The sequence below is a fragment of the Chelmon rostratus genome, chromosome 14, assembly GCF_017976325.1.
Source record: "Chelmon rostratus isolate fCheRos1 chromosome 14, fCheRos1.pri, whole genome shotgun sequence".
NCBI classification, from domain to species: domain Eukaryota; kingdom Metazoa; phylum Chordata; class Actinopteri; order Chaetodontiformes; family Chaetodontidae; genus Chelmon; species Chelmon rostratus.
This window is the reverse complement of record NC_055671.1, coordinates 21,993,911-22,019,360: the sequence shown is the minus strand read 5'-3', so window position 1 is coordinate 22,019,360 and position 25,450 is coordinate 21,993,911. Positions and strand designations below refer to the sequence as shown.

General features: G+C 41.9%; 1 protein-coding gene across 1 annotated transcript in view; it reads right to left on the bottom strand.

Moving 5' to 3' along the window:
- LOC121617378 (polypeptide N-acetylgalactosaminyltransferase 10-like) overlaps positions 1-24,474 on the bottom strand; it is a 70,794-nt gene extending 46,320 nt beyond the window's left edge. The window contains exons 1-3 of the mRNA XM_041952543.1: positions 24,316-24,474; positions 6,665-6,767; positions 3,716-3,854 (exon numbers count right to left, since the gene is read on the bottom strand). Of these exons, the coding sequence (XP_041808477.1) occupies positions 3,716-3,854; positions 6,665-6,767; positions 24,316-24,474 (401 nt within the window). The remainder of the gene's footprint in view (positions 1-3,715; positions 3,855-6,664; positions 6,768-24,315) is intronic.
- Positions 24,475-25,450: the final 976 nt, after the last annotated feature.

Here is a 25,450-nt window from a genome sequence, read left to right as displayed (position 1 = left end):
CCTGCAAGTGTTTTTTGAAAGTGTCTGCTCTTTTCCTGACAGTTTCTGACAAAGACTTCTCAGATAGTTCGCAGGATTGTAAAAGAGGAGGTGATAGTGGTGGCTGAAACATTATTCAAGGAAAATAAAAGTAAGACAGATATTATGTCTGTCATTGCTGATGGAAAGTCTGGTGCTAATAATGTGGCAAGGAGAGTGTCTGTGCTGTCTGTGGATCAGTGGATCAGCCACAACAGGACAAATGGTTTCAGCCGGTTGACTCTGGGGATACGACCCAGCTGTTGCTGTCCAGATGTTGTTTGATGACTTTTCCACAAAAGGAGTTGTTTTTTCTTTTTTCTTTTTTCTTTTTTTTTTTTATCTTACTTCCACTGCAAACTACAACCAGAGGAGGTGATATTTACAATGCTGTGGAGGACTTCTCTGTTGAAAAGCTGTAATAGTGGCTGTAATAACTGCCAATGAGAGGGCGTCACTCAGGATTTATTGCCCACTGTAAAGCAGATCTGAAAATACAGCCCCAGACCAAGAAACCTCTGTAACAGAATATTTTAGGGCAGACATGACAACGGTGTCAATTCAATTCACCTGCACTAACTGCACCACCCTCAACCACATAATCTGAGGTAAAGCTTGTACTGTCAAAAGTACACAGAGTGTTTTAAAAAATAAGCATTATAAAAATGCTTAATGTCCACATCCAGCAAAGAATAGGCCTACACAAAATACATATTTAGTCTAATATCAGTTATATTACATCCAAATTGTAATTGCAATTATAATATGAAGAATTAGGCAAAGCCTTTGGTGGAGTAGGGGAAGGGGGGCTGCTTGATAAAGAAGAGAGAGTCGCACTCAGCAATGCACGGTTTAATTAGTTCTTTCAAGAATTAGCTCTTTCAAGAACTGTTTAAACAAACCCTCTCTTCTTTATACATGGATGTAGATATTTAGGATAATGCATCAGCTGGTAAGAGCGCAGTGGCAACCTTAGAAATGAAAGTAGGAAGAATGATGGAAATATCACCGGCTCGTCAGTGCCAAGTGACTCAGTTTACAGCAGGAAGAGTAGAGGAGAAATCTCAGAGGGTGGAAAATCTTTTCTTAAAGAGGAAGGAAAGGCAAGAATTTAACTTTAATAATGCTTGAAGCTCCCTGTTGATTTATAATATGAGGAAGGCCACCATTTCTCTTCATCATCAGCCATACTCGTCTGATCCCCTGCATACTTTTATTTTCCTGTTCTTGTAAATAAATCAAAGTTCCATTAAAATACAAAAAACAACATAAACTTTAACGTATTGTTGCACAACATTACTTTATGTCACAGTGTGTCTCAAAAACATTAAAAACGTTCGTTTAACTGTTGATAAAAACTGTGACAAGTGCGAAGAGAGAGACGGCAGCAGATGATGGAGACGTGAACAGCACTCACAGCACACTGCATGAACTGTATCTGAAAGTTGTGCGTGTGTGTGCGCGCACGCGCGTGCTTCAATTAAATCTTGTCAGCGTGCAAAAATCGAATGTGTCAGTTGCTGGTCTGGAACCGGTTGCCTCCGAGGCACAGACAACATGCCAATCACTAAGAGGCAGGCGCTGCACACTGGACAGACAGGGTGAAAGAAGTCGGAGTGGGTGGGTGGAGGGGGGCAGGGGTATAGCCACAGGTCGGCGGGGAGAGCTGGTGTGTCCGTCTGATTGGTCACAGGAGGGTGACAAGTGTCTGGCAGCAACAGGGGCTACATCAGTCCTCAACATCATTCATTCATTTCGCCTATTTACATGCTAATAATTCCGTTACAAGCACACTAAAGCGAGACCATGATTAAAGCAGCTGTCATGTAAACGCTTCATGTTTACATGACAGCTGCCTTTCTGTCCCCCTAAACCTAACCATGCTTTAATATAGCTGTAGCAAATAAACAAGCAGTCACATTCATTTTGTTAGGAAGAACCTAACAAAAGATGCTGTCCGGCCAATGGGCACCAGATCAGAAAATGCTAATGAGTCATTCTGGAAGGCACTGAAAAGGAATACACTGTGTGATCATTTTAGAGGCTTTTTACATCTATCTCAATGTGACACTGGGGGCCACTGAGACCTGGCTGGAAGCAACACACTCAGTAAACTATTGCAGGTGTCTAATTATCCTGCAGCCACCAGTAACACCAGTTTACTGTGAGAATCTGTTCATGTCTGTGATAAACATCAAAATTCTACACATACGGACTTTAAAACGTGGTAATTATCTGTCATCTGCTAGACGAAGGCTTGAGTTGGACTTGGTCGCAGCACAGTGGTGCAGCGCTCAGCACGGCTGAATCCACTGAGCTATTGAGGCCTTTTCAACTATGTTGCCTCGGAATTACATTTTCTGTATATATTTCTAATTTGCAGCAGTAAATAAGTTTTGAAAGCAATGCATTGATGCCCAAATTAAGCTTCTTTTTTAGCATTAAATTAGATTGAAAATATATTTCATTTATGTTTCCAGCAATATCCACTCACACCGATATGATGTTTCACTGTTGCTCGTAACAGGTTGGAGAAAGAAAGATATTAAAATCGTCCCGGTTTTCATTTGGATATCTGAACAGTTTCGGTGTTCTGGACACTTTAAATTACTCAAAGGTGCAATGTGTTACCCCTGTCAGACTAGCCGCCTGTGCCATTGTAAGCCAGGATAAGCGCCGGCTCCTGCAACCTTGCACAGGATAAGTACAGACTGGACCATCAGAAGACTTGATTTGACTTAAGACTTAACAGAAAAACATTCAAGTCTTGACCTGAAACACTTACATCTTGATTCAAAATCACAAAATTTGTCTTTGACTTGCCCAGGTGGTCTTGGGACAGCTCTGTTATTTGCATGTACAAGCGTTCAAAATAAATAGTTGTGAGAAGCGCCACGACTCTAATACAACCAGGATTCACATTTTCACATGCATTTACATCACGCAGCTTTCGAACTAAATTGCAGGCCTGTACAAAAAACTATCTGTAGTTGAATATTTTGAGATGCTGCATGGAGTACCTGTCAGCACAGACAAGTCATGGCAAGAGTTGTGTAAGGTCAAGAAAGGCCTGCTTTTATAAACACTGATAAAAAGAATCAGTCCTCCTGGGGAAACTGGCAGAGAGGAAGCGTTCAAAGCTGCTTTCCACATGAAAGAGAAGGGAAGGTCAAGTGTCAGAGAAATGTTCTTGTCAGGCAAAAGAAAAGCTGTGATTAAAGGCCTTCCACAATACTGTTCTGAAATTGGAAGGGAGCACACGGTTCACAGGAGTCTGGACAGGTTTTGGCCTCTTAGAGAGAAATCCTGAAACTTTGCAAAGATTTTGAAGTTGCTTTTTATTCCGATGCAGCAGCAGTAATCCTTGACAAATGCTGTGCCACACATTCTGTCCATGGCCTGCAGTTCCCACAGGTTTTCAGAGACTTAATAACTTTAGCCTTTCGCTGAATGAAGTCACAATATTTATGTGTGTCTTATGTCATGCATATCTAAACATCTGTATCACACCAGATCAGCTGTAATCACAACCATTATTCTGATTACGATAGAATTAAGACACATCGGCACTACCACTACTTTCAAAACGTTTGCACGTCTGCACGTAGAAATTAAGTTTCTGACTTTGTTTAAGGTGTGTCTTCATACGTTTACCTGGAAGTACAAACACACCAACACTAGCACATGCAGGACTCACTTTGGATGACGGATGTCGGGGAGGGAGCGGTTCAGCGAAATCCGGTTGCTAACGTAAATGTTGAAGCCGTTCTCCCTGTAGGCCTGGTCCACCCGGTCGGTCTCTGTCAGAGGGAACGGCTTCCCCTGTTCACCATTACCTGCCACACACACACACACATGCACACACACACACACACAGGTCAGTGAAAACACTAACTCTTCATCAGTACCTGTGATGCACCCCTGACGCATACTTTTCACTCGTGTGCAGTCGAACGTGACTCCAAATTAATGCTGAATGCTGAATCTCTTCATTGATACACAAAGCTTTGCCCACCCTACAGCTTTTTATATATGAGGTTGAAATTTTTCATGGAGGTCAAATGTGTATGACATTTTTTTCTTAGGGCTACAATGAGCGATTATTCTCCTTATTGGATTAATCTGCTGGTTATTTATTTACTCAATCAATTGATCACCTGGTCTGTAAGATGTCACAAAATAGTAAAAATGCTGACATATTTGAATAGCTTGCTCTTTTCTGATCAACAGTCCAAAATTCAAAGAGATTCAGTTCAACATCATGAAAGAGCAAGAAAACCTGCAAATGTTCAAATATGAGAAGTTGGAATCAAAAATATTCAGTCGATTGATTAATTGATCAATCAGCTAACCCCTTTTGCTCTAGATTCAGACAATGAATAATTAACTACACTGTAGATGAATTCTTCTATGTGTGAATCAGTAAGTAAGCTACACGTGAGGCAGGCTGGAAGATATGCAACACTGACTTGTAGAATTGGTTCCTTGGTATGGAAGAAAAGGCTGACTAGAAAGATATTTATAAGGGATACACAAATTATTGGCTGTTGGTCTAGAAATGTGTGCACATTGGTCTATAACTATGGATTGAGGGCTTTTCTTTTGTTCAGAAAGGCTAAGCATAAAGCGTAATAGCCTGATGATGATGATATGGGCAAGCTAAAACTGTGTACATTCAGACGGGACTGAGAATTATGTTGTATATAATTCATGTAAATAGCAAAGTTCCTTGTGTGCCCAGCTGAGATCTGGTATTTTACCACTTACTGTTGTACCGCATGGTTTTGTCAGTTGCATGTTTCATTAGCCGCTCATCAACGAACTCACACACAAACACACAGTCACAAGCATTAGGCTGATCCATGGTCAGAGGATAGCATCAAATTAAAGTCAGCTGCCTTGTTCCATTAGGTAGAAATGATCCATCCTGAAGGTAATAACTGTGGAAAATAACTTCTCACTTTAATGGCTCATTTCAGAGATAAACTCCTCTACCTCATGTTGTACGTTTCCCTGCACAATAAATGGGTTACATATATCACTTTTTCACTTTTTTCTAGTCCCCCTCATGCAAATCTGAACCCTGGAGACACTTTGCACGATTCTTTTTGACTGAGTGATTTAACGGACATCTGTAATCCCTCGCTGAAAACACTGCTGGAGTTCTCTTAGGTCTGAATGATGCTCTAAAGCAGTGGGGGCTACATGCACTGGGTCTGTTTTCAGAGGTTTGGGTATCGAGGCAGACACTAGATCTCTCTTTCTGTGGTCCTCCCTCTCTCTGTATGCAGCTACGCGTTTCAAACTCTCTGCTGCTCATTCTGCTGAAACATTCAAGCTGTGTCCCAAATTCACATTACATATTCCTCAGCAGGTTCTGAGTAAGAAGTGTGTGTTTTCTGATTGATGTCCGACTTTACATGTGTTGTGTCGTTTCCTGCTAGAGTAACATGAAACACAGCAGTAGGATTGTAAAGCAGGAGGTGCAGTTGGTTCCTGAGGCCCCCCATTTCAGTTTATTCTTTTAATGGTATTGTCAATGTTTCTCAGCATAGAAACACATGAGTCACCTGGATATTTTCACAATACTATTGGTTTATTTTATGGCCACCCTTATTTCGTATTATAACACCAATGAGCCGTAGCCACTGTTGCTATGGAGAAAAAGGCAGTTGAACGTGCAAATGAGAACTGTAGTGAATTCAAAGCACATCCTTAGTGCAGTTGGGAACAAAACTTGGCGCCATTGTTGCAGAATTGACCCAGAAATAAAATCCATTAATGTAATAATTTAAACTGCCAATTGTATTATCAGTTTTCTCACCAGCATTAATCTTCATGTTAACAGATTTTTAAGTTCTGATATTGGATGTTTGTTAGGCCTCACCAAAGGCACCTTGGGAGCTGAGGTTTACTTTTCACTTTACATTTTTATGTGCACGAGCTCGTACTTTCAGCTTTTTCTCAAATACAGTTGATTCCAGTTGTACGATTGTTCATCCGTGGAAGTGCTTAAACTGTGAGTCACCCGTCATTGTCTATAGAGAATGGGATTTTACTTATGCAACCAGGGGAACCTGAAATAGCTCCCCTGTCTCTCTATGCATCCCTCCATGGTGCTTAAAACAAACCCCAAACCATTGTGCACAAAGTTTATGTATGATATTTCAGAGTCTCAACCCCTTTCTTACTCTCTCACAAATCCATCCCATTTGCCACTTTAAAACCACCTAATTCCAAACAAAAGCCAGTTAACTCTGACACATTTGTAATAAAAAAGGCAAAGGTATGTTTCCCACTCAAGGCCTGGGGCCAGATCAATGCTTATTGTCGAGATTAACTGTGTTTAATTATGAACTCAGAACTGTACTTGCAGAATTGATTCACGCTGCTTCTGAGAAAGAGAAATCCACTTGGAAGGAATTAAGGGCCGAAAAAAAAAAGAGTTGAACTGGAATACTGCAGTATGTGTGTGTGTGTGTGTGTGTGTGTGTGTGTGTGTCTGTGTGTGTGTGTGTGTGTGTGTGTGTGTGCGTGCGTGTGTGTGTGTGTGCATGTGTGTGTGGCCTTGCGCTAAAACAGAGCAGATGTTCTCGGCAAATGTGCCCAAACAAAACAGCAGCATCAGCAAAGAGTTTGGACGTACCCGAGCGGGCAGCATCTCTCCTCATCGCCTCATAGTCGTGCCAGTCTGTCCGCCGCACGCCGTCGAGTCCCACCTGGGCGACCTTCCTCACCTGGTTTAACCCCTGCAAGAGCACACAGATAAAAACAAACCCTTAAGACTTTTCTCATGTTGTTTCAGCTGCTTAGACTGTCAGTTTGTGGAAATATACCAACCACAAAACAAAGTATTGTAGGATCACACAAAAGTTCTTCATCTCGATATCTGGAAATTACGAGTGTAGAGCACGGGCACCATTTCTGAAAACCTGATAAACGTCAGTATTGTCATGGCAATAAAGAACATTTTGCTTTTATATCAAAGTTTGGAGATGTTGCTTTGAAGCAGGGTATTGACTTTGATATTAAACATAAAAAATACTGGGTAATATAAAACTCATCCACAGATATAATCTATGTGAAAATTTAATTGGTGCATTGAAATGCCTGATTGAAAGTTCCAGCTCATTTTTTCGACAAACACACTTGTAGAAGAAAAACAGACTTTGTATCTACTTGATGTTCCTCCTGGCTGTCAGTCAAACTCTGCACCAGTTTTACTTTTCTTTCTGAAGTGTGCTGCTGACAGCTGGAGGTTTAGGGGGGAGGGGGAACAGAGGGGGAAAAAAAGTCTGTTTTTTTGTTTTGGTATGACATCTAGAAAATGGCATTCAGTTTCACTGCAGTTACACACATACACACACATACACATGCGACACACCCTCATCACCATGAGCGATTATTCTCTACTCACCATTAAAATGCAAAAGCAGCCATTTATGACATTTTCTCCGCTTTAGAAATTACTTCCAGTGGATCAAGATATTATAGGATCACAGCACAACGGTAAATTAATTAGCTCCATGGGAGGATGCAATTAGTGAAATGTTGTTAATACAAACGACACGTCTGACTGCATGGAATACTATTAACCAGGCTGTTAGCTGATACCACAGTACAGTCAAACAAACCACCATGGCGAGCAATGGGAGTGTGTGTTCATGTGAGTGTAAAGGGCTTGCAGCATCTGCTTCTAGTCTGCTTAACATTTCAGAGACAACAAAGTGGTAGATCCTATACAAACAAGAGTAAAACACAGTGTCAATATTCCATATCACATTTTAGTAGTATACGGTATATTATAGAATTTTACATTCCTGTAGATTCCTGTAAAATTAGCCTAAAACGGCTATTTCAAGCATGCTAAAAGTAAACTGAAAGCTGCTCTTGAAAAGTACTCTGTTTATCCTCAGCAATCAGAATCACTATAAGTGCTACTGGCAGTGAGTAAAAGCAGTGCAAACACACTGAAGCAGAAGGTTTTTGTACTATATTATGATGTATTTTTGAAGCCTTACCCTAATCTAAGTCCAATAGAACCACAGAAAATGAATATTTTGCATTTGTTTTTCTCGTAGTATGTCAGTAGCCAGACATCTGCAGAACAACCAAATTACTATCGTGTTTTGGCCAAAACATTTTACAGGTTTGGATCATTTACTATTCTTTGCCATTCTTAAAGCCATGTCACTAAGAGGATAAAACTGTAAATGTCAGATCTGAGGATCGCGTTACAAGGGTCTTGGATTCACCCCATTCAAAACTCTCTCTCCTCTGTTGATCAGAAACGTTCTCTGCTGATATGTGTGTTTAGGACAAAGTGGATGATTTGGCATCAGGATAGTTTTGGGAAAAAGCTCATGTAATGACAAACATGGACCACAAATGTGCTGCAAATGTCATGGAAATCTGGATCCCAGCAGATCTGGTGTTATTTGTGTACCAGCAGAAGTTTGGGACTGATGATAGTGCTAAATGGTGAGGGGTTGCAAAAATCATGATTCCTCCTCATGGGACTATAAATATCCTCTATATCGACTAACATCACTTCATTTTCACTAATTGATGTTGAACATACCTTTAGTCCTCTGACTTTAAACACAAAGACGTAACTGAAACAGAAAATCTTTGTTGCAAACTGGCATTATGCAGTTTGAAAGCATCTAACAACTGCTTCTCTGGATTTGCATTCTTGGACTTGCAGGATCCAGCCTCTTTGAATCTTAACTTGTACTATTAAAGGTGTTAGGTGAGGTGTTTCTGATGCTTTTCCCACTCAGTTTTGCAAACATAAAATGGGAGGAATATTAGAAACCCCAATCCAAATAACTCACATATAGTTAAATGCATACTTCTGAAAACTGAACATTATTATCTTTGTTCATTCACAATTCATTCCTATAAATGTAAGTGTGGTGATCAGCACTTTATGAAAATGTTCTCAGCAGCAGGGTTGAGAGCCAGCGAGTGGTCGGACAGACAGGTCTGACGCACCAGAGCAGGTAACACCACATCCATTTCAGCTTAATTAACTGTGGAAAATCAGCATCCGATTCTTCTGACTGCCTCAGTGGCTAATTATTCAGATTGGTGGTGTTAGCGATGTGGTCAATTATGAATGATTTGCATGAGGAGGTCATTGAACTGGAGCAGCGGCACTGCTTTCCTGCGAGCATGAAATGAAGGGAAATGAAAAGAAAGGATGGAGAGTATAGCATAAACCTATTCAGCATTGATCTGGGTCTACAAGAAAAGTAGCTTTCCTCTCAAGATTCAGGCTAAGTGTGAGTGTCAGGTTGTCATAATTTTCAGTTTCTGTGGTGTCTTTCTTTCACTAATAAAAATGCCAGCATACTCATCTCACGACTTCACCCTTCCCTTCTGTTTTTGCTTCATAGTTCCTCTCGGTGTGTCACGCCGGACCTGACATGAAGCTCGAGTCCGTCTTTATGTTTCCAGCTAAAAGAAAGTGACTGTGCCAGCAGATGTAGAGGACCTTGCAGAGAACAAACAGCCAGGGGAATTTAACTCCCAGAAAAGCTGTCGTAATCACTCACCACTAATATGCACGAAATGAGACCGGACACCGCATTAACCCAGCATTCTAGTGGAACATCCATTTCCTCCCCACCATAGAGGCACATTCATTTTCATTCAATTCATTTCACTTCAATTGAATTCAGTTCACTTTAGTTTGAGTTTGCTGTCATTCTGAATCACGCTGGCGCACAACTAAAGGGAGCACTTTTTCTCTTGAGGTACAGTGGAAAGCAAACTAGAGCCGATGGCTAACAAGAAAGAAAAAGCAGTGTAGCAAATCAATACAAATAATCGCAATGTAAGAAATAGTATAGTATAGTTTGAACATACTAGAGCAAAGTTGATGCAGTTCATATTCTGTAAAATAATTCAAATAACTAGTTTTTTTCTTTTCCTCCAGAGCTGATGTTTTGCACAGACGTTCAACAATCATACAAGAAAAAATACATTGCAGAAGATTCAAAGATTTCTACACCAACAGTGAAGCCAATAGACAAGAATGTAATTTTTGCCACTTTTAGCTCATTGTTTTTGGTTTTACAGCACATTTACTGTTTTGGTTCACTCTCACTGCCCACCATCAATCCTGTTACCAGCAGCAGGCAGCTGTTTTCTGTTCTGATAAACCCACTGTTTGCTGCCTGCCCTGCAACTAGCTGATAGTGAAAGTGAACATCTTGCAGATGAAGAGCCGGATATTTTACTCAGGAGTTAGAGCTAAAGGTGGATATTTGATTTTAAATATCTACTAATCCAGTAATGTTGCTGCACGTCTAAATCTGGAAATTGTTTGCCAGCATTTTAGCCGTGCTATTTTGTATCTGTCAGCTTGTTTTGATGTTTTTGTGTCCTCTAGTGGCCAATCAGTTGCAGTGCAGCTTTAAATATTAACCCTTCATGTATGTTGTCTGACAGTCATAGTCAAGATTTTTTTCGTAAGTGTTTTTTTTAGTCTTTAGCCTTAAAAAAAAAGTCTAACTTATTTTTTTTTTCAAACAATTTTGGGTGGACAGCATGCGTTTGAGTTTTCAACTGAAGAAATATGTATTTAACACGCCAAGGAAATTTTAACAGTTGTATTACTCCTTAGTTGTTACTTGATGTTATCATTTTTTTTTTTTTACCTGCAAGGGTCTCCAAGAAGGATTGGAAAGGTATTCCTGAGCTGCTCAGCATTCCTGGCCTTCCATCGGCCTTCCTTGGTTTTGAGACATTTGTGTTGCACTTACAATGGCTGGCCAGTGGGTGGCAGTGTGAGGGATGACACACAAGCGTCCACTGTGGTTGTTGACTGTGCAACTATACCATTAAAACCCATGCATTTACAAGAAAACAGCTTTTGAATAGCTGTCCACTATGCGTGAAAGGGTAAATTACATTCAGATACATTCCCTTTATTAATAGAAACATTTCTTCACCAAAGCTGGGCAGCATCTGGCTTCCCTTTAACAAAGACTGGGAGGAAAGTTACAAAACCAGGTGTGATGATGAGTATTGACCAAATCAGATTATGTCACTATATTCTCAATGGGCTGTTAATTATATAGTCGTATAGCACCTGGAATTTCATCCCAAACCTGCAGACATCAGTCATACAACAGTCAGTCAATCTACTGTTGAAACGACAAAAGCAAAACTAACCATTTTTCTTCCGTCTCACAATGCCCTCACTAAACAGAACCCCCAGGTTAGCCTGACCCTTTCTCATCCAGTCAACACTTGAAACAGATACAGTTCATCTGGCAAGGCAGGTGGGGTAGGATGCCAAATAAAGCCGTAATCTACGCTGCTGCAGGCCTGTGTTGTGTAGCATCAACCATCACCAATACCCACCTCATAAAAGCTGGTGTAAGTGGCATTCACGTTGTACATGAAGGGGGAAAGAAACAGTAAACACAGCATCTTTAGTCTACTCTTTGTGTTGCTTACTCTGCCTCCCCGCTGTGCACTCTGCTGCTTCCTTCCTAATGGCCTCATCACAGGGACGAAGCTTCACGCCGCCACAAACAAATTTCTGCTCTGGGCAATTTTTGACTCCATCAATATTCAAGGTGCAGCACAAACTAGCTAATAGGGCATGACAGGAGCTCCACCATGAGTCACACAGCCCATGTTTTATCTCCACCAACTGTTCAATCATTAATTACAAAGCAGCGAGTCAGATAAGTGACAGGACTCAATGGAAATTCATACTTTATCGAGAAAAACAGTCAGTTTGCAGCAGTGAGAGAAAGGGAGAAAGAGACAGAGGGAAACGGCCAATTTCACCTGCATGAGTGATCACTAATTAACTTTCATGTTGCCTTTTAATGGTCTATTCATCTATTCATTGAATGTTTGCTGCTTACAAAGTATCCGTCCCTCGGTGGGGATAAACATTATGAGTTCCACTTTCAAGTTTTTTTTATGGATATGTGTGTGTGTGTATGTACATATTGCCTAAACGCAAACAGCAAGCGTGGGTGTGACTCTTTTGGCACCATGGACAGAGACAGGGCTCCGTTTTTATGGTAGTTAATGGTAAGACGCTAAAATACAACACGTGCTTTTTGTAGCATCCAAATTGATTCCCATGTTGTTTAAGACCTAATGACTTTAAAGCTCATGAACGCATCAAAATCAGAAGAATGACCTCCCTGCTCAGGAAATGAGAACATCTGAGGAGACTGTTAATGCACTATTATTTTCATGTCTTCTACATAGATCATTGTGACTGGAACATGCGGCTTTGGCTTCGTGTCTCAGCTTCGTATCATGTATGCAGTCCTCAGTGGCAAAGGGTCTTCATTTTAAAATGTGTCAGCCTGAAACATTAAAAAGCCGGCTGGAGAAGTTAAAATTAGTTTAATTAGCAAGTTGGCTACACCTGATGAAATCGGCCAGTGACAGTTGCCATTTCAGCAGCTGTTACCTAGAGAAGAGAAGCCTGCTTTAGCGAGCATTACTGCACAATGAAGCACCGATTCTGCAAAACACAAAAATCTTAAATGAGAAGTCTGCCACTGTTTTCACTATAAACTATATATGCAACATTTAAGAAAGGGAAGCTTGACAGTGGCTAAGAGGGGTGGGACTGAGCAAGCATTCAGTCACACACCCAGCTGCATGCTTTTCAACTCCTCTCTGCACTTCTTATTCTTAGCATGTCTGCAAACCATTTTGCGCCATCTCCCACTGGTTTCTGAAAATGTCTTACACGTCGCACCTGACCAGACCTGAAAAGGTCTTGAACAGCTCAAAAACGGATGAAAGCCACAATAAATGGAAATGCCATGCTAACCTCTGAGGCATCACCTTTTCTGAAAAGAGTTACCTCATCGTGCTTTGTGGCGGTGGCTCTATTCTTCAGTGGATATATTATGGCACAAAGGAGAAAGTTTTCTGCTGAGAAATAGGCGACGGCAAAATCAGAACAAAATGCCAGAGACCTCTAAGGTTTCACTCACACCTTCTACATTTTCTACTAAAGCACACTGGGAAACTGTGCAGAGGAAAAGTTAAACCCAGGTAGACCCTGCAGATCTGAATAAATCCCACAGTGCTATTGTTTGAACTGCCCTCTCTGTTATGTATTCCAGGCTGTCATTACTGCAGTGAGAAGAGTATAACCAAACTGCCAAATCAGCAATTTACAGTAAATATTTCAACTAATGATGAGAGTGTTCATGGCAGAAATGAGCATTAAATCACAGCATTGTACAAATTTGTTTTGCCATTGAAAGACCAGATGCGCAGTTTACAGTATGAGCTACTGCTGGCTCTGTCTCCAGAGAATCGGCCATAAAATGCAAGCTTTGCTTTCCTGTCAGCTACTTGACTTTACACAAAGTTTACTTGTATAGGTCAGGCATGGCATTAGTGATGCCTGAGACTGGCTCAACGCCCAGTGGGAAAGCATGCAAAATATATCTACCCGCTGTGCGGTTCTGATAATGAATAATGTATCTATCTGTCAATCAAATCTGTTTTTGAGGTAATTGTACATAACATAACACAGATTCCTTTTGATGAGACCCTGACCATCCTACTTGCACCACAAATCCAGCCATCATCTGCATTAGCTCAAAGGCGACGACGGTGGGACAGAAAAAAAACATCCAAATGCACTGAGCAGACTTTGTGAAGCCAATTTATTGATTTGAAATAACATTTTACTATTTCATTTCCTCGTGATATGCACAAATATCTCAATGTCTTATGTATTGTAGGATCATCTTTAACATTATCGCCACCCTGACCCAAAGTCTCAGGTGTTTTCACTTGTGTTAAAAAAGAAAGACCTCCATGCAATTATCTTAAGGATAAATACATTGATTTTGAATACATTGAACAGCCATAACATTGTTGTTCATGCTTTTTAGAACAATACATAGATGTGTTAATTTTATTCATATAACGCCAAATCACAGCTGAAGTTTTTCTCAGAACACTTTCCATATAGAGCAGGTACAGTCCAAAGTCTTTATCTACAGAGACCCAACAATTCCCTCAGAGGAAACAACTGGCTCTGGGTGGGCGGCCATCTGCCTCGACCGGTTGGCTGGAGACCATCATTTGCGCCCTCCAACGCTGTTGCATTCATTATGTGTCAACACGAAGGTTAAAGTTTGGGTCCGTTTTGTCACAAAAAAGGTTAGGTTTAGGTAGAGATCATGGGCTGTCATCATAGTTAGAGTAGTACACACTTCTCCCCGTTGATCTCCTGTCTTAAAGACATCCAGGATATGGTCAATCCATGCACCCAACAGCTTGCTACTCCCTCACTACGAAAAATGAGCCACCTGTGGGGCAACAAACACAGAATGTTTGCTGTCCTGGCTCCACAATGGCGACATGAGCTCCCTATTGACAAGACAGCTGAAAGACTTTAAATCTGTTCGACTGGCTTTGGCACCAAAAAATAAATAAATAAATGAAAACTCTTTATCGCTTGTAACTTAAATGCAACACTTGTGCAGACATGAGAAATATTTTTGGGCATTTCTTGACAGAACTGATGCTGTTGTTCTTCTTGGGAGGACAATCTCCTTTTCCTTCGGTGCCACCCTCAGGACAAAATATCCGTTTTTTTTTTGTCATCATCTATTGCTTACATCTAGTTCACTTGATTATCGCCTGTTTCCATTCGTCATCCTCTTCATCGTGGAGTTCAGGTCATTCGTTGCTGCTCGTCCTTCAGTGTGAAGCACTGCAGTGACTGTTTCACACAAATTAACAGCAAAAAGTAAACAGCTTGTAAAGCCGCTGAACATTGCTGAGCTTTATGACATCTTTCCATTGCAGCTGATACCACAAAGTCAAGTGCAGTCCTAAAAGTTGCTGCACCTTTGCGAAGGATGTAGCTTTCTTAATTCCAACACCCGCTTTGAACAGACTAGGCTGAGCTTGTTTTTAGCTGCCTTCAGATCTGTTGTGCTGAACAAAGACGAAGGGTGCACAAGGGGAGATAGGGGACTATACTATTGGACTGCCTTTGTTTGGCGTGGAGGAGAAGCTGGTATTACCAGCAGCGCGGTGAGTCTGATAAGAACAGCGCTGCCCATTCATTCTCTGTGGAGGATGAATCAGACCACCTCGGGTCAATACTTCCCTTTTCTGTTTCCTCTCCTCCCGTGGAGTGAGAAAAGGAAGCTTTTTCTGTTTTTCTTTCTTCCCCTTCCTGTTCTGTCAGATCGCAGACAGATCCACCTCAACCCCCCGAGACACAATTACCTGTCTTTTCTGTTCCGTCTCATCCCTCTGCTCCTCCTCCTCCACCTTCAGCCACTTCACAGACAAGTCAATCTGTGCTGGAGGCTCACAAATCCCCGGTTCCCTCCTCTAGGAACGAGAGACTTCGGCGTGCACTAACTGACCTACTCCTGCCTCAGTTCGGTGAGAGGCCTGGCTGGAGACAGATGAAGAAGTTTCAGGGATGTCCATTCAAAAGTCAAAACACTGGCTAAAAATGTTCCATTAAAGCTGCATTCATCTTGTTTTTTTTGTGTGTCAGCCACTAAAGGACAGAAGAACTCCACAAAAAGCTGACAGAGACTCAGCCCTGGCATACTTTCACCCTTTAAAGTCGCTATGGCTAACATGTTAGTTAATTCCCTCCCTCTGCCAGGAGGCAGAGCAAAATTATCATCCCATTTAAGTCATGAAAGATACCATCAAAGAACAGATAAAGTGTGTGTTTTTAACTGCACCTTCAGGGAAGCAGCACATAGAAACACTCTTCCACGCTCAGCAGCCCTGTTGTGATATAGATGCATACGCCTCCGGGCATCTGTTCTATCTGAGCCAGACACGAGCTTGAGGCTGAGGACCTCCGGGCGGGGGCTCCTGTGGCGAGGCACTCCAAACCCCCCTCACAGAGGAGCTCGGTGAGGCCACTGCACAGTCCATTATCTCCCAAAAGGAGTCATTATCCAGGGTCCTGCTGAGAGGGAGAGAGCAGGCAGAGAGGCCAGGACTCGTGGAAGCCTCCGCCTCCTGAGGTCTCATGCTTTCTGCTCAGATATTGATGGATTGTGCTGTGAACGCGGGTCTTAAAAAATGTTTGGGCCACATGCTGCTTCCCTGAAATGGCCAGAGATGAATCTAGATGAAAGCTCTTGCTCCCTTTGAGTTTAACCGTCAAATCAAAGTGAAGATCACGGATAAAGACAGGGACACGAGGACATTGTGGGATTCATGCTACACACGAAGTGTTTTTTGTTGTTGTTGTTGTTGCTTTTTTTCCTTTACTGCACCTTAAGCGATGGAAAACAGCCACAAGGCAAAGTGCAGCTGCAATTTTAAACGGCACCGGGTGCAGCGCCTTTTGGCTTTATGGCAAAGTACAGCAGTTCCTGTGAAACATTTAAATTTCTGGAAAATGTCACATCATTTGGAGACAAAGTGATCATTACAAAAACCGTTTGTAGCTGGCGATGCAAAACTGATACATGATACATACAGTGCTATTAGATTGTTTATGTGGCAGCAGGACAACTCTGCATGGGACACATTGTACTTTTGGTCAGGATGCTACATCATTATAATGATATTTTGGACTAGAGTGCACTTCCAACACGTAGCTTCTCTTTTCAGCTTGCAGAATTCGGATGTGCACAGATTGATGCGTACTTACACACAAACAAACAACAACAACAAAAGAAAACTATCACACACCAAGACAACAGGCACACGGCCAGTTGTATATGTGCACAAATAAAAAGTGGGGACCTCACTAAGAACGGCAAACTGCACAACTGTACACAAACACACCTCCAGCTAAAAGCAGCCCTGCTATCACCTGCTAACAGACGAGCGCAGAGAGCCCACAAACAGCTTAAAGGTTATTAATACAACTTGCTGTCAGATAAAGATAGAAAACATGCAGATTTCTGAATTCGAACTCAAATCACTGCTACTGAACACTTTGATATATATGCACACACTTGTGCTAACAGACAGTTTGTTTGATTTTTAAAAGCTTGTTAAGTACATACTGTAAGGCTGACCTGTCTTCGAAGCTTTAAAGCTCCCTTCCTTGACCGTATGATAGCATTCAAACTCAGTGCTGCAGGAGTTTGTTTTTTTGGTTTACAGGATTCTCATACAGGTACTCAGCAAAGTGTCCGAGATGAAGCCCAGAGTTGTGCAGAGCTCAATCTGTCTGAACCACGTGAGGCTCTCAGTGGTGGTGACAAAGTGATGAAAGTTATTTGAGGCATCATTTTGGAAAGTGGTTGCTAGGCAGCTTTACCATGTCCACATTGTTTGAGCTGTTGCTTGCTGCTGCAGTGTGTGAGAAACTGTCCACGTGAACTATTTTCATCTGGGTTACTTCCTACCAGAGAAATAGGCCCCGTATGAAAACTGCTGAGAGTGAGATCTGCGGATTATTCAGAGTGACCAGGGTGATGTTTTTGTAAATATACATTTAATGTTCCAATATTTTAAAAGGGCACGTACAATTTAAGAAAAATAATGCTAAGCAACCTTGTACAGGATTCTGCCTTTCCAACAAAGGAACGCACAAAAACACATCATGAGCTTTGAGCATGTTGTGATGGACCTGCTGGGGGACTTCAGTGGTAATTCACAGCTGTGTTGGCACTGCTGGGATCACAGCCTCTGCTGGCTCCCATCCAAACCCATCTGAGCTGTTCAAATAAGCTCCTTATTATCATGTCTGAGGGAGATCAAGGAATAACAGCTCAGAAATACTGTATGGTGGCCATTAAGTGCTGAACCGTTGAGCTGCCAACTCAAAGAGGAGCTTCCTGTCCCATCTCAGCTGGAGGCGAAGCCGACAGACAGGCGTTGCTATCAGCCCCCGACGCGCCGTCAGACGCAGGCTGCACAGACCAGCTGCAAACTTCAGTAATCCACCAAGCTTTTAGATGATTAATTTTAACTCTGTGTGCAGAAAACTTGTGTTTTTACCCCCCGTGTAAAAACTGCAGCGCCAGTGCTATGATGCAATTCAATACAAAAACTTAACAAAAAAACTGTATTAAAAATCTGATTATTTCAGCCATATGAGGCAGCCATAAATTCATACCAAGGCCTCCTTCATTATCAACAGTATGCCTGTTAAACTGCTGGTGGTCATTTGCTGGACTTGATTTTATATGTTCACTCCCTACATTGATATATCACATATTTTGCTAAACACACTTTTTTTTACTTTGACACAGTCTGACATTAAATGCTCAAGAAGATCCATTTTGCTGCTCGTTGCTTCTGAGCTGGGCTCCATTCAACATGGGGCTACTGATGGGACAGATGTGGCCTGCACCGACTCACCTAATGCTCCATCTCTCCATACATTTCTCCATCCAAACCAGACGCTGCTCTGCTGGAGTTGTGCTGTGTTGAATTGACCCCATCAGCCAGAGACAGGCTGCTCCCTCCCTCTACTACAGCGACCAATGCTCAGTATGGTTAAGAAGAGCAAATAAATTGGTTTAACACAGAGAGCTGTAAGTGTGCTGCTGAGAGGCATTTAGCCACATCAGAGTGTGCAATGTAGGGCCACCAAGACTATTTTTCTTTAAGCAAGCGTGAGCAAAACCAGCTTTTTGCTTAACCTTTCACCTTGTTTCACAGCAAAATCTAATATTTACAATCTAGTAATGAAATCAACTCAAAGTCAACCCACACAAAGATTCTGTAAAGCGCTGCAGCTCGGATCTGTTTGGGCTGAAACATCAAACATTTTCACACTTCTGCCCACAACTCGATCAGCGCATGGCTTCATTGTGGGGTGCGGCCAGCTCAACAATGATCATTCAGCTAATTATTCTTCCTCACATCCACGCTCCTCCGTCATCCAGCCTGACCTACAAATCAATTGAGGTCCAAAACCTTGAACGCACCTTGGAGGAGACGAGGAATGAGGGGGAGAGAAGGTTTCAGAGGTGTTTGGTGGGAGAAACAGGTGTATCTCACACAGAAGCTTATTTCACCAGACGGCCACACCCATTCAAAGTGAATCTGTTTAGTGATTGGTCAGATCTGATGGGGCAGTAACACTGCTGACTGTTCAAAAACAGTGAAGATATCTACAATCAGTTGCGCTACAGCCATATTGAATGCTTTTTAGACATGAAAGGACAGTAGAGATGCTGCGCTGCATGGTTAATTGCAGTCTCTTCAAAATGACACTAGATTGAGCGAGGATGTCTCGTTCAGTAAATAGATTTCCTCCATACATGCATCTCTCACTGAATCCCCATTTGGAGGAGTTGAAATCAGAGGCAGGGATGCAAATGAGGGAGCAAGGAGCCACGTTAACCACACTGGAAATCACCCATTTTCAACGGATTGAGAAAAATTGCGACGCAAGTACAATTTAGGTATTAAGTCTTGAAAAATGGCATCTGAAAACTTGATCAGCGACTTCCAGAAACTCTTTCTCTGGATAATAAGCAGAGCACATTTTGGTTGCCAGTAACTCCAATGAAAACTACATTTTCAATCTCCTCCAAACAGCTTCGTGTCAGGCAGTCACACTCTCTCCAACCTCAACTGCTGCTGCTATGTTTCCCCAAAGGGAATACTCTGCCAAAAAAATACATCTTTTCACAATAAAATATGAACCCAAGTGTGAAACGTGTGAAGCCTGGTCCTTTGCAAATGACAGCAGCTGTAGATAAACTCCTAAATACTCTACTTTTGGCTGAGCTTCAGAGCTACGAGGAGAGGATGTATTTAATAATGATGGAGAAACTGAGCATGTGGGTCAGTGATGGATTAAGAAGTGGATTAAGCTGTGGTTTTTGAGAAGTTTCAGTGGATGTTTGGATACTTTATGACACTTGTTTGGCATGACTGGGCATTGCACCTCCTGCCGCAGTTCTTCGTGAAGGAGCAGGAAAGAATCAAACAGTAAATTCCTGGAGCTAAAATGCTCCGGGGCAAACAGCAGAAAACTAGTTTGTGGAAAAAGTGCAACCAAATGAAAGCCTCCTCCCCCGCCCTCTCCGGGTAAATAAATCTTTAATAAACAATATGTATGAATGCCGTTCATTTATATTCTACTTTATCTAATACATCAGTGGGAGGGATTGTGTATGAATGAGACTGCAGCTCATTCTGTTTGTTTTTAATCCGCTCTGATCTTTTTCTGATCATTTAAGCACTGTGTCGTCTACAAGTGAAGCAGACAGAAACCAACAAGGGAAACAAAATATCCACTACAAATGTCTCTAACAAGACTTATGTGGGAAAAGGCTGAACGGGATAAGGGTATTGATTTTTATCTACTTCAGTGAAGCCATAACGGCCCACAGGGAGCACTTAAACACAGAACACAAACACACATATTGTTTCTTTCTTTTTCCTCATTTGTCCTTTGTTACATTTGTCTTTTACTATTAAAAGTTCAACAAAAAACAGAAGACAAATGCTTGCAGCCAGTTTCCAGCCATGTAGAAGAGATTCTGTGCTGTATCGAAGCTAGCATAAGATAAAAAATGCTAGCCAGCCAGTGCTAACATTTGACTGTTCAGCCAGTTTCTTAAACTCCAGCACATAAAACACATTAAAACTACCAAGAATGCAAAAGTGCAGGAAAAGGCAAACAAACACAGATGCCTCACATCAGTCAAACCCCCTGTTTCAGGTAATGAAATGCTAAATGAGCAGTGCTTCATGTGCTAATCTGACCATGCACAGCACTGTTTTTTTAACTTTCAAACAACCAACTGTGCCATCTTTAGTTTGAGTATTCTCTTGCAAGCCATACACAGGAGTCGGGGAGGCTTTTTTTCCCCCCAAAACAGTGAAAAATAAATCTGTTTTCATTATCCAATGTAGTTGTGCTATGGTTTGATTAGGTTCAGACACCTAAACCTCTTGGTTACATTCAGGGTAACGTCGGAAAAATCACGTTTTAGAAAAAACATCACTGACTGTCAGGTTTGAAAAGCGAAACGAACAGCTGTCTCCTGTTTTAAACTCCGGTGTTCTGTCGACCTATCCAGCGTGCCTGATGTCATCGCTACATGAACTTTAACAATGCCGCCTGACTTCGTCTTTTCCTCCCATCATTATCTCTGCTAGGCGTACGCATGGAGGGAATCACGTATTTGGTCTTGTGTGTGTGTGTGTGTGTCCACGTGTGCATCTGTGCACAGCTAATCTCACATACTACTGGACCCATCAGCCCAACACTTCTGTGCATGTTTATGACTATGCTCAAGGACCGCTCTTGGTTGCAGCGATTCACAATTGCTGAAAAACCTGTTTTATTGACCTCTCTGTTTTATAACCCCATTTCAGCAGCATTCAGCATTTTATGACATGCTTTACGACATAGCAAAAGGCATGTCGGCAATCGGCTTGGCTAAAAAAAGGCTTACCTAACCTGTTGCAGGCCCCATTTTGGCTTTTGTTGTGGCTCAAAAACTGACATCCATTGGAAAGTTTGCCTTCATCTTGAACCGGAGCATCTGCAGATGAATTCCTGATATGTTATGAGCCAATTAAGTGAGGCACAATATGAGATGAATAAAAATAAAACGAAAATCACTGTTATAAAAACAACAGCTTTTTCTGAAGACTATTGCTGGGATCAGACTACACAAACTCAGCCTCAGACTTAGACTTAGACTCCCCCATGACATCTGAACTTGCGTGTGATTGTGAAATAAGACGTGCCGTGATTGGTCGGGGTCATACATGTAGTCTTGCCAGTCATCCACGACTGGACATGGCAAGAGTTATCGCCAGCTCTGACACGGTGACCATCATTAAAAACAAAAAATCGTGTGTTATCCTGGCAATAGTTGAGACACAAGCTTTTATCCGAAGCACTGTACAATTTGCATCTCATTCACACACTCACACACTGGTGGCGGTGAGCTACCATGCAAGATGCTGGCCTGACCAGTGGGAGTAATTTGGGCCTCAATATCTGGCTCAAGAACACTTCATCATGTGGTGAAGAGGAGCCGAGGATACAGCAGCCAACCCTGCAATTAGCTGACGGCCTGCTCCACCTCCTCCCTACTACCTAACTGACTAACTACAACTTTGTTTAAAGTCCTCCATGTGCAGACATTGTTGCCCTATAACAACACTGGACAGACCAGTATCATGACTTCAAAATACTGCACCTGCCCTGATATGCAACACCCTCCCAAGATGATCAGCACAATTTATTATGTCGCTAAATACCATGAATACAGCCAAATTTATTTATTTATTTTTATTTAATGCTCACTGCAGTCAAAAATAATTGTAGATTCACATTTTTTAAAACTTTTTTTGTTGTCAACAACTTCAGAAATCCTCTAGGAGTCCAGAACCACCACTGGAACAGAATAAATAGAAATATGATCTGACTCTCTCTGAATACTCATATCATGAAACACAAAAGCCAACTCACAAATTAAGAGATTTTCGATAAGAAGCCTTTATGTTCTTGGGATCTTGAGGGACATCAAAGACAATCAAAGCAAAATGTTCTCTCAGGATTACCTCAAATGAAATTTGTTTTACATAACAGAGCACCTGAGAGTTAGTTAACAACAGTAATACATTTACAACATTTAACTCTGTGCCACAAACGCAGCACGCTCATATCGGAAAAAAATGAATAAAAACCATCTGGAAGGCTTGAAGACATCCAGAGTATTATTGATTTTCACAGCGATAGTGATGAATGATTCCTTCTTTACACATGTTATCTGCTTCTCTTTAAAAGTCATCATCAAATGAGCCGTGAGTTTTAAAGTAGTCATATGGAGAATAACAAGACCGACACTTCACCTTTCAGTAAATTAACGGGAGTCAATCAGTCAGTGAGTGAGTCAGTCAGCCAGTAGTCCTTATGATGAAGCCTAATCAATTCCTCTCATCGTCTCTCATCTCACTGTTCCTTCATGCTAAACGACCTGCCTTTAGTAACGGCAGTTTGATCGTAGGCTGTTGAATCTGCGCTCAGTCCCTCAGACAAATTGAAATCACACAACTCTTTATCATTCTGAGCTCATTTAAAGTGGAAAAGTGGCTTTCACACTCTGATGGGGAATCAGTTGTGGAGCGACGGGTGGCATGTCTTCTCACACTCAAGCATAAACAGACACCTTGCTGAGATTATCAATGAACCGTTACAATGTGAGAAGTGTGCAAGAATGATCTGAATCAGAGCATTTTCTGCTGTAGGGAGACATCAAGTGTCCAGCATCTGTCAATCTGATGATCCCTGTTGTTTCACATCCTAAATGATCAGTTGATCCTGTTTGAAGTTCAACGGGGCCGGAAAAGCAAAGCAAAGAAAACCAGCGACTCAAATTACTTAAGTGGAGATGAACGCCTAACCTCTACAGCTGTTATAAGAGTTTCTTAGTCTGCTTGCTTTAGCATCATTTTAGATTTTGTCAGCGTTTTTTTTTCTCTATATATCTCTTTCAGTTTATTTATACTGCCAAGTCTGTTACTATTTCATCCTTTTTTTTTCTCATTTGTGTATCTGCTTGGCTTGCCTTATTGTTTTATGTCCTAAGTTGTCTGTACTTTCTTATTGTAGGCTCATATTGTATTTTTATGGTCAGGATCCCTAAATAAACTTAAACGTAAATGGGCTGCTGGAATCAACATCACTGCTTTAATTGTTGCACAAGCTAAACAAACCAGCAACATCTTAAACTGTGTCTAATAATTGGACGTTTCCATGTTTCATCACTGCGAAACCAGGACGCCTTTCCAGCCTGCTCTCCTCAAGTGTTTGCGCTCTCCGCGGTGCTGAACCCGAGAAGGGCTGGAAGAACCAGGCGCTCTCCGCGGCGCTGAACCCGAGAAGGGTTGGAAGAACCAGGCGCTCTCCGCGGCGCTGAACCGGAGAAACGCTGGAAGAACCAGGCGCTCTCCGCGGTGCTGAACCGGAGAAGCGCTGGAAGAACCAGGCGCTCTCCGCGGCGCAGAACCGGAGCAGCGCTGGAAGAACTAGGCGCTCTCCGCGGTGCTGAACCGGAGAAGCGCTGGAAGAACCAGGCGCTCTCCGCGGTGCTGAACCTGCACCGGCGGAGAGAAGATACGACCGTAGACAGTCTCTGTCGGTCTGAACTGATTTCTGTTTTCATTACCGGCACTTCTGAAGTCGCCTACATGAGTGAGTTCTTTGTCTCAGATTATGGAGTCCTGAACAGAGTTGACTGAACTGAGAAGAAAACGAGGAGAGAATGAAGAAATGTCGCATTTATGCTTTGTCAAGACTCCCTGAAGATCCCAGGACGCCGGTTTGGAAAAGACTTGTTGCAACCGAGCTTTTCTTACCTGTATCAGGGGGATGCCGCCCGGAGCGTCCACTGTGTCGGGCGAGTTGTCGAACACTCGGTCCCGGTACAAAGACCACAGCCCGACGTTGGGGAGGAAGAGCAGAGCCACTATGAGCAGCCCGGCGAACTGCAGAAGCCGCTTCTCTTTCCGCCTCATCTCCCCGGGACAAAAGGTGTGAAGCAGCGGCGGTGGCAGCTAGCGAGTCCGGACTCCGGCTTTACCGAGCGAAGACAACTTTCACTCTGACTGTGGGGACGGACTGCTTTCAAGGTGGTGGAAATACCCTCAGACACGCTACGTCCGGTCATGACTTTCAGAATAAAACCCCTTTGAGTCGTAAGTTACTTTGAATTTTCAATTAGAAAAAAAAGGATAGGAAAAATAAGAAAGGGTGCATTTGCCTTAACAATTCACAACATGCTCATGGAATTACATAGAAATAGTGTATGTATATGTACATGTCAGCGAGTTAGGTTTTTTTTTTTTTTTTTTTGAATTCACAATGTCACATTAAATTTAATTCCACCATTTGAAATCAAAGTATTCTTAGTAGTTTTTTATTGCCCTTATGCAAAGCAAATGATCCTTGTGTTTTCATGGTCCACCAGCATTTATCAAGGTGAAGACAGGCCTTCAATGTGTGGTTTAAATATGAGAAAATGTAAACTAAAAAAAGCAAACTTTACACTTATACACTTTTTTTTTCAAGACAAGGTAGGTGGCAGAAGAATAAAAAAATATGCACAATTTGCAAATATCAATGGATTAAAGTGCAGTATAAACAATGCATAAAAAAATAACCTGACTAGAACTAAAATGTCCCTGGATATCAGATCAATAAGGCAAAAACAAACATCCTCCTAGCAGTATATACATACTGGCAGTGTGCACAGCTGAGCTTTGTTGATAGGCCTAGTCATGTAAATGGTAAAAGTTTCCCCCCTCTCGACAACCACTAACGATAAAATAAAAGAGCACACAATACAGCAGGCAGCTTGAAAGTCTACTGTCTCCAGAATGTCTGTTTAAACCCAGCTGCAGTTATGGCACTTGTGCCTAAATGCTGTGAAATTGGAGCTTAGCTGGTGTCAAAACAATCCACCAAATGAGCGCGCACACACTGCGTGCACCA